We start from the raw sequence: 11,339 nt of genomic DNA, 5'->3' as shown, positions 1-11,339 counted from the left end.
GTTCTGCACTGTTCACCTCTTCCTTGGGGTGAATTCTTTCTCCGTGATGACTGTACTTACTAAAATCTATTTTCAAAGCTAGAATCTATACTGATAAAGTGGTATTCCTTTGTATGACAATTTGCAGAGAAACATCTCCCTTTTAATTCAGCAGTGGACAAAGTTTAATTTCAAAATTATAACATGGATACCTTATGGATGTCCATATTATTGTCACATGCTGCTGTAATTTAATGAAATATTCATCAAGAATACAGACATGTCCCCACAGGAATGGTGTAGTAATATGTCACACATTCTTTTCAATACAGTAGCTTTAACAATGTTTTCTAATAACACTGAAACAGATCTCAGCAGAAACCTGGATAAATGACTTGTACACTGAAACATTAAGTTACTAATGTATTATATTCCATATGTTATTCACTTAATTTTGCTTTGTTAGATTTTTCATGTCAAATCTTCTGTAATTTATTTTTAAAAGGTGTTACTGAAATGGTAAGCAAGTCTGAATGTATATTTAAAAGCTTGAGGTGTCGACACTACTAGCTTGGTGTTTTGAACCATATTTGAGTGTTACTGCATTGCATGCAATCTACAGTACGGGTATTAATAAAGTTGAGTGTAAGGATATGAATAAATGAATACATTAGCCCATCGACAATTTGTTGTCTGTCTTTCAGTGCACTTCTTCACCTATGACAAGGTATTCATTAGCCAGTATTGCCAAGTCTCAGCGCTGCTGGAGTTAGATTTGCTGCTTTCCCAGCAGGCACTGAGGGAGGCATTTTCTGACTCTGAGGTAGTTGCAGCCAAACAGAGGCATCAGCAAGTCCAGGACTTTATTCAGGTAAGCAGATTCTATTGAGCAGTCATTGTTGCATTGATGGAACGAAGATGAATAGATCAGTCCTTGCATCCTTCATCAGTGAGTCCATATTTAACCGAGGACAGATAGACTGAGTCTGTCCTGTAATAAGTAGCTTTTGCTATCTTGTTAAAAGTGAACTGTGAATAATTTAAAGGCAGTAGTTTAAAAGAACCTCCCATTACCATAATATTCGATGTAGTCCATTAATAGACGAACAATACAGTTTATTCAGAATCCACTAAATAAAACTGGTTTCTGCTCGTACATCGGATCATGTTGAGTGAGCTGTTTACTTACAAGGCAAACATTTCTGGGATGATATCACTTTTAAAAAAACATAGCTTATTAATCTTTGACAGTAGTAAATTCCAGAGGATAGTAACACTTGAGGAATTTTTGAAGCAAAGCTTTTATAAGATTAAAGTGCACTGTGCTCGTAGTTCCCAGTGGCAGTGAGGAATAGATCAGAGGGGTGATCCGGAGTATCTCCTCAGTCTGAACCTGTCCGTTAAAGTACCAGGCAAATTTTAAGTCTTAATGGTGATGGTGAATGTGCTATGTGACAGGAGTATACAATGAGAATTTAGACAGCAAACCCAGACCAGACTGATGCAATGAAAGCTTCTTCTGTCTTCTGGCTGGGTGAGTCTGACATAAATGAGATTGGACTGTCTCACTGCACGGTCCAGTACACAAACTGTCGATCATTTTGCATCAGTTGTCAGTCTGCTTCAAAAGGTCCATGGAATTTCTCTTCTCGGAAGTAAAAAAGTGAGGTAGTGGTGGGTACACTTCTTAACTTGAAGATCAGGTACGTTGATAGTATGGTGTAGAGAGGCAATTACTCTGCAGCTAACTCCTGCTGTAATTGGTCATAGGTTATTTATTGCAAGCACTGGGAACTTGAATTCAAAAGTAGTCTATTCCACAGCACAAATATTGCTTAATTTAGTTTACAAATGTGAATTAAATTTGTAAGTACTCTGATTCCTGAATATTTATTAAGTGATGATGTGCAGTATAGCTTTAAGCTCTTTCCTGTTTCAAATATACCATTCTATCTGGTTATTAAGCTTTAATTTTATTTTCAGCAAATGGAGGAGATCTGGCGGGATGTGCGCTGGATAATGGATGTTCTACAGTACGCAAGGTACAAGCAGCCTCCAGGGGGCATTCCATTGACCTTGCTGATGGATTTTACCACAGATATAAAAAAGGACAATCTGCAATCTGTTTCATCCAACCTAGATTACTTGCCCTCCCCAACCCCTTCCCCAGAGACTAATCACAAACATCCCACAGGTAAGTGCAGCAAGATACGGTACCAGGTACAAATAAACTCTGCCATTCATTAAAACATTGAATCTGATTTTTTTGAAATTTTGAAAGAGACCGTTTTGCTCTATTACTTTGCTCTGTTGTTTAAATAAAAACTCACTCATCCCAAAGAGTCCATCCTATTTCACAGCTCCAAGTCAGCAAAGTGATGACATTTCTTTGCACCAAATTCTTCCTTGAATCACTGGCTTGTGGGTAGTAACAAATTACACTATATGTGGGACAACATCACTGAAGTTTTCTCATTGAACATATGTATGTGTATTTTCCATAGGAGGGTCTGAATGAGAAACAGGAAAAGGCCGGTTGATGATATCTCTTCCATACTTAGGCCAACAGTTGTTCCCCAAATGCTTTGCTGAAATCAGCTAGTACAGCACAAGCCAGGTACCAAATTGTACTTATGCCATTTCGCCATTTCTAGTGATCCCTGGCTTTTTTCCTCCATACCCCACCATTTGCTATCCACATGAGCTGTACTCTGTCTTTCCAGGATTTTGACCACTTTCCTTCTAAATAGTGAGATTTAAACAGCAGTGTCAAAATAAAACTGCACAAAAAGGTTTCGTTTATAATCATTAGTGAATCAAATGGGCTTCACTGCTCTAAGTATTATTCCTATGCAATTATTGAAATCTGATTAAGAGCTGTACCACTCAGTCTTTAGTTAATCCATTGCTCACAGTACCACAGGAACCACAGCAACATTGAATGTATGTGGTTCTCCCTTCCAGACTCACATGGGATATCAGACGAGGAAGGTTCTTCAGAAGTATTTTTGGCCACAGACAGTGATTATGACTCCAGCCGAGCTCAGAGCCCTAGAGAGGTGGATCTCATCTGTTTATCAGCCCTTGACTGCAGCAAAAGATCTAGCCACAATCTACGTGATGGTGCTCCTGATGTTCTTCAAGCACATGAACTCAAATCCCAACAAGTAAGCTGCAGTCGTGAGGACACAAGGCACACACCACTCTATGACAGTGATTTTGTGCTTCCGAGCAGACAGCTGGAGCTTTTGCATATAACAGAAAAAAGACAAGCTTACTGTGTCAGAACAAGCAGCTTTGATATTCCAACTCAAACCTTCCACGTTCAAAGGAAATGTTGGTCACGACCTGAATCCATGGATGAATATCCAACAGAACAAAAATCCAATGGATCGAGTGTGAATGGACACAGGCCCTCCGTGTCCTTCAATCCAAACACCCCTCTTCATTCTGACAATATTTCACAATTAACAACTCATTCCAAATCCCAAGATTTTGCAGACTGGATTAATCCTCATCAGGAATCCCTGCTGAAAGAAGAACAAATCTATGAAGGGAATAAACTTAAGTCTGTGAGTTTAAGAGTTTATCCACAGTACCACACAGGATTGTCCAAGGAAATAAGTGTCAAGGTATGCTTGCTTTCAGTATTTGTTGCAAAATCTGATCAGGTTCAAAGACACTGTCCAATAAACAGACTCAGTGGGCTCGATATTCTGACCATGTGATGGTAGGATTGGAGGTAGGGAAATGAACAAGAAGTAGGAGGGTGGTGTGCACACACCACATTGGTGAATGGCTCTCAGTACCTGTTGCTTTAGTGCTGACAGGTAATTTTTATTGAGCAGGCTGGAAACAGACAGCCAATTACATTGGTTAAAGACCCTAATAGAGGCACTGTACCACCTTGCCAACATTTTGCCATCATGTGTAGAGACTTGCAATTCAGAGGCAATTAACCTGCCACAGTGGAGTCAAAGTTCCATCCCATAAAGAAGGTATTGTAACAATATCTAGTTAGAAATGTAGGTTTGGTTGAAAGATAAGTCTAATAATTAGAAAGGACAGAAAACTTTAAACATGAGGATTCATGGCAAACAAGGAGTTAACCAAAGTAGATAGCAGGAAAAGTCAGAAAGATCCACTTTGAACTTAGAAGGCTGGAAAGAGACATGGTACCATCATATCTCAACATGAAAACAAGATGTTAACTAAAGCAGAAATACTGGAACAATTAAAATCTGAAACATGCAACTGATAAGAGATGGCATTCAAAGATCTTTATCACGTTGAATACCATTAGACATCTGGATCAAACAACATATCAAAAACAAATAGAAAAGTGAGCTCAACTAGACAGAGAAATGTAATTTCCTTTTTACTGATAAACCTTTAACAATTTTTACTTTAACAAAATCTGATAGATAGACAAAACTTTATAGTTACAAAACTAGATTGACTACATTGACTGGATAAAAGCTCACAGCTTCAGAGAGTATTGTTTACTGAATAACTAGGGAATGATGTTAAATGATACTATGTCACATAAATCTATGACATGAAATCTATGATATGAAAATGTGATCAACCTATACAAAGAGTTAAGAACTGCATTTGAAAAGCATTTGGGATAGGATCAATAATTTTACTTTCTCTGAAGATCTCAGAAGTATTAGTAACTCTCAGATAATACTCCTCAAAAGATACTCCATGGGAGAAGGTATTTTACTCACTCAAGGCTTTATGGTAAATCTTCACATTAAATGTTGATAGATATTCTATTTTGAGATATTCCTGGTTAGTCTTAGTCTTCACTATTTATAAACAGCACCAAATTAGACTCTATTAGGTATGCTATTATATCTTTAATTTTCATCTGGCACTGCAGTTTACTTATCCACTTAAAGTGTACTGATTGTTAATTTCTACTATTATAATTGTAAAATTACTAAATAGTCGCAAGATTTTCTGTAGCAACTGAAACACCATCTATTCTCTTATGTATTTCCTTCTTAAGTGGCAAGTGATATCCCGAAGAGAGAAAACACCGACCCTTAAAATACCTAGGACATTTATAGCATAGCTGAGGCTGATTAAAATTATGTAGCATATTTGGAAGCAGGTAACATTCCCATATAGTTTCTTCCTGGAAGGATTGTTATGTGAATCCTATGATTAACCCGAGACTAAGCTTTTATGGGATTGACTAACTTGAACTCAGCAGGCAGAGATTATCAAAGAAATATTCCTAATCTACATTAGCTCTAAATAAGAGGTAGAAGCTATAAAACATTTCAGTTTAAACAACCAAAATCTGTTGAGGCACCCTCATGGACCCTGACCTGCCTCACTTCTCCCAGTAGGGTTCCCAAAGCTCTAGAGATTCCAATTGCTGATGTAATTGGCAGCATCAAGAGCTTGCCCACCATTCTTAAGTGGAGAATGAACATTGCTGTAGCCAACTAGAAAAACTAAAAAAGTGGCATGGTGGCTCAGTGGTTAGTACTGCTGCCTCACGGCACGAGGAACCCGAGTCTGATTCCACTCTTGGGTTACTGTCTGTGTGGCGTTTGCACACTCTCCCTGTGTCTGCGTGGGTTTCCTCCAGGTGCTCCAGTTTTTTCCCACAGTCCAAAGATGTGCAGGTTATGTGGATTGACCATGCTAAATTGCCCGTAGTGTTCAGGGATGTGTAGGTTAGGTGGATTATAGGGGGATGGGTCTGGGTGGGATGGTCTGAGGGTTGGTGTGGACTTGTTTCCACACTGTAGGGAATCTATGATCTAAGTGTGTTGAATGGATGACAAAACTAGCAGGTGTAGGTTTGACAGAGATAACAAGATGTAGAGCTGGATGAATACAGCAGGCCAAGCAGCATCAGAGGAGCAGGAAAGCTGATGTTTCGGGCCTGGACCCTTCTTCAGAAAATTTTTTTGACAGTCTCATTTGCTTCTGACCCAAAGCTTGCGATAAAATCCACTGCAGTATTTCTAGTGATTAGAATCCATCAAACATTTTGAGGACAATCCAATCTTCCATGGACTTGGGGTGGTGCTAAAGGCCTGGAGAATTGCAGACATAATGCCCTTGTTCAAAAAAGGTTGTAAAGAAAAGCCCAGCATTCTAAACCAGTCAGTTTAAGTTCAGTGATGAGGAAGCTTCTTGAAACAATTATTCAGAATAGGATTAATTGTCATATTGAAAAATATGGGCTAATTAAGAAAATCATGTCTAACTAACTTGCTGATGTTTTTTGAAGTCCTTACAAAGTTGATGAGAGCAGTATGGTTGATGTGGTGTACTTGGACTTCCAAAAGGCACTCAATACAGAACCACAATAAATGTGAGAAAAGTTACAGTTCATGGAATAAAAGGGACAGTGGTAACATGGATACAAATTACCTAAGAGACCTAATGGATATTTTCTGTGTTGAAGAAAGGTTTGTAGTAAAGTTCCAGAGGGGGTCAGAATTGGGAACTTTGCTTTTTCCAACATATATAAATTACCTTGATCTTGATATGTAGAGAACAATTCAAAATCTGTGGACAGTACAAAACCTGGGAGCATTGGAGGGCAGTGCAGAATTTCAAAAGGACATTATCAAGTTGGTGGAGTGGGCAAGATAAGTGGCAGATGAAGTTCAGTGTGGACAAGTTTGAGATGATAACATTTTGGTACAAAAAGCATGGAGAAGCAGTATAAACTAAAGGGTATTATTCTATTGGTTTGCTGAAGCAGAGTGTGTGTGCATAAGACATTTAGAGATAGCTGTTAGTAAAGCATGCAGTATCCTAGCCTTCCATAAACTGGGGCACAGAATGCTAGAGCAAGGAAATTATGCTGAATTTATATGAGACACAAGTTAGACATCAGCTAAACTACTATGTATAGTTCTGGGTGCTACATTTTAAAGATGTAAACTCATTGGGAATTGTACAGAAGAACTTTATGAGAATGTTCCCAGGAATGAGAAACTTCAATTATAAGGAGATATTGGAGAAGTTGGGATTGATTTTCTCAGAGAGAAGACTAAGAATAGATCTATTAGAAGTTTTCAAAATCATATGGAGTCTGGACAGAGTCGATCGGAAGAAACTGGCCCTGCTCATAACAGGATTAAGAACCAGAGGGCACAGATTTAGTATTTTGCAAAGGAAGCAAATGCAAGATGAGAAAAATGTTTCTCGAAATGCAGTGCCGAGAAGTGTGGTGGAGGCTGGTTCAGTTAAGGAATTCAAAATGGTATTAGATGATTGTTTCTATTTAAATAATTTGCAGGATTATGGAGAAATAGCAGGAAATTAGCATTAAGTCAAAATGCTCAGAGCTGGTGCAGATGCAAAGGGCCAAATGGCTTCCTTCTGCACCCTAACAATTCTATGATTCTGGGTTAGATACTGAGTAATATTCCTTCTACACTGTGCCCATCAAAGTATTTCAGACCAAACCTGAAAAAGAAATGTTTATAAAGGACCAAACAGCAGACAATTAGGGTAAATTGTTTCGTTGGCGTGTTAATTGGGTTGGGGTTTTTTCTTGGGATGGGAATTATAGCTTTGGTGAATTGGGTGGTGATTGAAATAATGAATAGGATAGGGGCTGTAACGGTGATTTAGCTAGAGCCACTTCTAATCTGCAAACTGTGTTCCTGTTAGCGCAATCATGAGTAGTTATATAAAAATGTAACACTGAACATACTCAGCTAGACTTACAGCATTTGTGGAGACAGAAACAAAATTAACATTTCAGGTCGACGCCAAGTCAACTCTTACACAACTTGAAATGTTAATTCTGTTTCTCTCTTGACTGATACTGCGGGACCGCATAAGTTTTTTTTCAGGATTTTCTGTTTTTATTTCAGATTCCCAGTATCCACAGTACTTCACTATGTACTTAAACCTTGCTTGAACAGCTTTTTATGAAACATATTTCTGATCAGCACCTCATTACTCTCTGTCCTGTTATTAATTGCTATTTCTCTGGTTCTAGCTTCATGTCACAGGCAGTACATCAGCACGAGAGATTATTAAATTGGTGATAAAGGAAACAAATGAGGCAGCGATGAAAATGAATGGAGACAAAGATGCCCAGTTTTACAGAGATGATCAGCTCGATCACTTTGGCCTGGTGTTATCCATGGACAACACTGAGAAATGGCTACAGGACGACTTTCTACCCCTCTCCCTACAGAATCCATGGACCAAGGGAAGATTGTATGTTCGTATTAAAGAGTATTCTCCCCTATTATTGCAACATGGAAAAGCAACAACTGTATGAGATGTAGATGAGCTACATCATTGACGGGTGACAATCCTTTTTCCTTTTGGAGAGCATTATGGTACCAACAAACCCACACAGGAACACAAGACCAAAATATTCAGCCTTGCTAAGGGCTAGATAGGAATTTATTTCCTTGTCTCACCAAAGACAGAGTCTTTGTATCAAAATTAAAAGATGAGGGGAGAGTAGCAAAGATTTTAGGATAGAAATCTGTCTAGGCCGTGGTGCAAAATGGGTGTTATTCTATCAGCCAATACACAGTGCCTGATACTCACTTCCTTGACCACCTATTTTACACAGCACCTGAAATGAAATTCTACCTTTTTGGTTCTTCAATTTCCAGGTTTTGAGGACTGAGGACAGTGTTTTGGAATGACTATGAACCTTTCTGGGAAAGGTGAAAACAGGAGGAAAAATCATTATGTAACAGTGATGCTCTGTGTAACTTCAGAGTTTCAAAATACTTGCACATTAATCAATCACCTGGAATATTCTGAATCAGGATTGAGGAGACTGTCCAGTGGAGTTGTTGATCTTCCTCTAAAATTCCCAAAATTTGCAGCTGCTGTCTGTTCTGCATTTCGTTACTGATGCAAAGCAGCCTTCCTTTTTTTGTTTACAAATCTATGGTTGTTGATTGCATCCAAGACCTAGCATGATGTTATGTTCAGGAGGATCACTGAGTATCATATAAAATGTTACTTTGTGCTAATTATGGTGTATATGAAGACAATGGATTTTTTTTGGTATGTGTGGCACATTTTTTTTTAAGTTTTAGAAATGGAATGGGCCTTTACCAATCAGTACCAGCTTGTTTGCTATTTACATGGTTCACACTTCATGATGTCAGATTCTTTCAGCAGTTTATCTCATTTCCATCCCTAGAATCCTCCTTCCGTTTGTCGACAGGCCAAAGTGCACTCTCTAGGCATATCATCTACTCTTAATTTCTCAAATAAAATGTTATTGTTAAATACATGGGCACATTTGTGCTAATGTGAAAGAAGAAAGAGCGGAAAAACATATCCTGATTCAAAGTTACATCTTTGACAATTTTTGAAAAACTCCTTACTATCTTTAGTTTGGTATTAGTGTGTTTCTGTGGAGTGTCTGGGATCATTTCTCTATATGTTAAAATGTTGCAAATATAGGCAGAATATTCTACCTTGTTCCATGTGCTATTCCTGCTCCAAAATATATTTGCAACATGAATCAAGCAAATCACCGGCATAGCTTGGCTTCATGCAGGTGTAAGAGCTGTTAACCATTGCTGTTTACACATGGATGCACCTCTAAGTGATGAAAGGAATTGTTGACTAAGAGCATTCAGTTTAATTCAGGAATATTTTGCTGAAATCCCTTTATGGCTAGTAATTGATTTGATCCTATTCCCGTAAAAACTATGTAAATGAACAATTATAGTAAGGTATATTCGTCATATAAAAAGTATGGAATTAAATTTATTTTGGTTCAACTTCTGAAGAAGTCATACTGGACTTGAGATGGTAACTCTGTTTCTCTCTCCAGATGTCACGAGACCAGTTAGGTTCTCCAGCGCTTGCTGCTTTTATTTCAGATCTCCAGCAGCAGTAGCAGTTTGTTTTTGTTTTATAGATTTTTGGTACACTTGCCCAATCATTATTCCTCAGTTTACAGTTCATAAATATTGTACTTTTGTATAAAACATCCAGTAGCAGGTTATGTTAAAGAAAGCAACATAGGACATTATAGCAAATTAAATTTTTAGTTAACATTGATACCCCTCCATTCAGCAGGAGATTGTAAATTGATAAACAGCAGTAGTCTTAGACAGAGAAATGAGAATTTTTGCTTTAGTGTGACAACTGCTTACATTCCCTTCCAAAATCTTTCTTGGCTTGTTGGAAGCAATTTTGAAATCTCCAAGTGGAGCTAACTAGCAGAACCTAAACCATAAGTAAAGAGCTTCCCACCTTAAATCCTGAAAAATAGTTTTAATTTTTCTGACTGAATAATGACTCACCAGAATGCTCCACCAGTGGACCAAACGTCCTTGACCACTGCTATACAACCATCAAAGAGACCTACCACTCCATACACGTCCACGTCTTGCAAACTCAGATCACGACGCTGTGTTCCTCCTCCCAGCTTAAAAGCAGAAGTTGAAATGAGAGGATTCTTCACAGAAAGTAGTACAGTACTGGTCTGAGGCAGCAGAAGAGCTTTTTCAGGACTGCTTGGAATCAGTGGACTATACCATATTCAAGAATTCAGCAGACAACATAGACAAGTATGCCACCACTGTCACGGACTTTATTAGCAAGTGCGTAGAGGACTGTGTGCCAAAGAAGTCAATCTGTGAGTTCCCTAACTGAACACCTTAGATGAATTGGGAAATCCGCTGCCTACTGAAGACCAGGTGTGTGGCATTCTAGTTGGACAACCCAGACCTATACAGGAAATCCAGATATGACCTCTACAAAACTATTAGAAATGCTAAGAGGCAATACTAGACCAGGTTAGACGTGCAAACTAACCCCACGGACACCTACCCCTATGCCAAGCCCTACACAACATAATGGAACACAAAATGAAGCAGGACAAAATAGCAGACAAAAACACATGTGCTCAATGCTTTCTATGCTTGGTTCGAGCAGAATGCCAGCAGCACGGTGTCACCTGTCCCAGACGCACCTGTTCCTCCTGTCACCGCTGCTGATGTCAGATCGGGCTTGTAGAGAGTAAAACCTGAGCAAAGTGACTGGCCCAGGCAGAGTCCCTGGCCGTGCACTGAGATCCTGTGTGGACCAGTTGGTGGAACTATTCGCTAACATCTTCAACCTCTCCTTGCTACAATTTGAAGTCCCCACCTGCTTCAAGAAGACCATCATTATCTCAGTACCAAAGAAAACACATGCAACGTGTCTCAGTGACTACCACCCAATGGCTCGGACCTCCATAATCATGAAGTGATTCGAGAGGTTAGTCATGGCCCACATCAATTCTAGCTTCTCAGCCTGCCTCAATCCCCTGCAATTTGCCTACTGGTGAAACAGGTCCACAGCGAATGCCATTTCCCTAGCTCTACACTTATCCCTAC

General features: G+C 38.9%; 1 protein-coding gene across 3 annotated transcripts in view; it reads left to right on the top strand.

Annotated features, from left to right (window-relative positions):
* LOC109930588 (ankyrin repeat and fibronectin type-III domain-containing protein 1-like) overlaps positions 1 to 9,681 on the top strand; it is a 745,821-nt gene extending 736,140 nt beyond the window's left edge. For all 3 annotated transcript variants that reach the window (XM_048609794.1, XM_048609793.1, XM_048609795.1), the window contains 4 exons: positions 684 to 850; positions 1,963 to 2,173; positions 2,944 to 3,611; positions 7,970 to 9,681. In XM_048609794.1, coding sequence (XP_048465751.1) covers positions 684 to 850; positions 1,963 to 2,173; positions 2,944 to 3,611; positions 7,970 to 8,257 — 1,334 coding nt within the window. In that variant the 3' untranslated portion in view covers positions 8,258 to 9,681. The remainder of the gene's footprint in view (positions 1 to 683; positions 851 to 1,962; positions 2,174 to 2,943; positions 3,612 to 7,969) is intronic.
* The last annotated feature ends 1,658 nt before the right edge of the window (positions 9,682 to 11,339 follow it).

The sequence above is a fragment of the Rhincodon typus genome, chromosome 21 (assembly GCF_021869965.1).
Source record: "Rhincodon typus isolate 14 chromosome 21, sRhiTyp1.1, whole genome shotgun sequence".
NCBI classification, from domain to species: domain Eukaryota; kingdom Metazoa; phylum Chordata; class Chondrichthyes; order Orectolobiformes; family Rhincodontidae; genus Rhincodon; species Rhincodon typus.
This window is presented reverse-complemented; position numbering and strand designations above follow the sequence as displayed.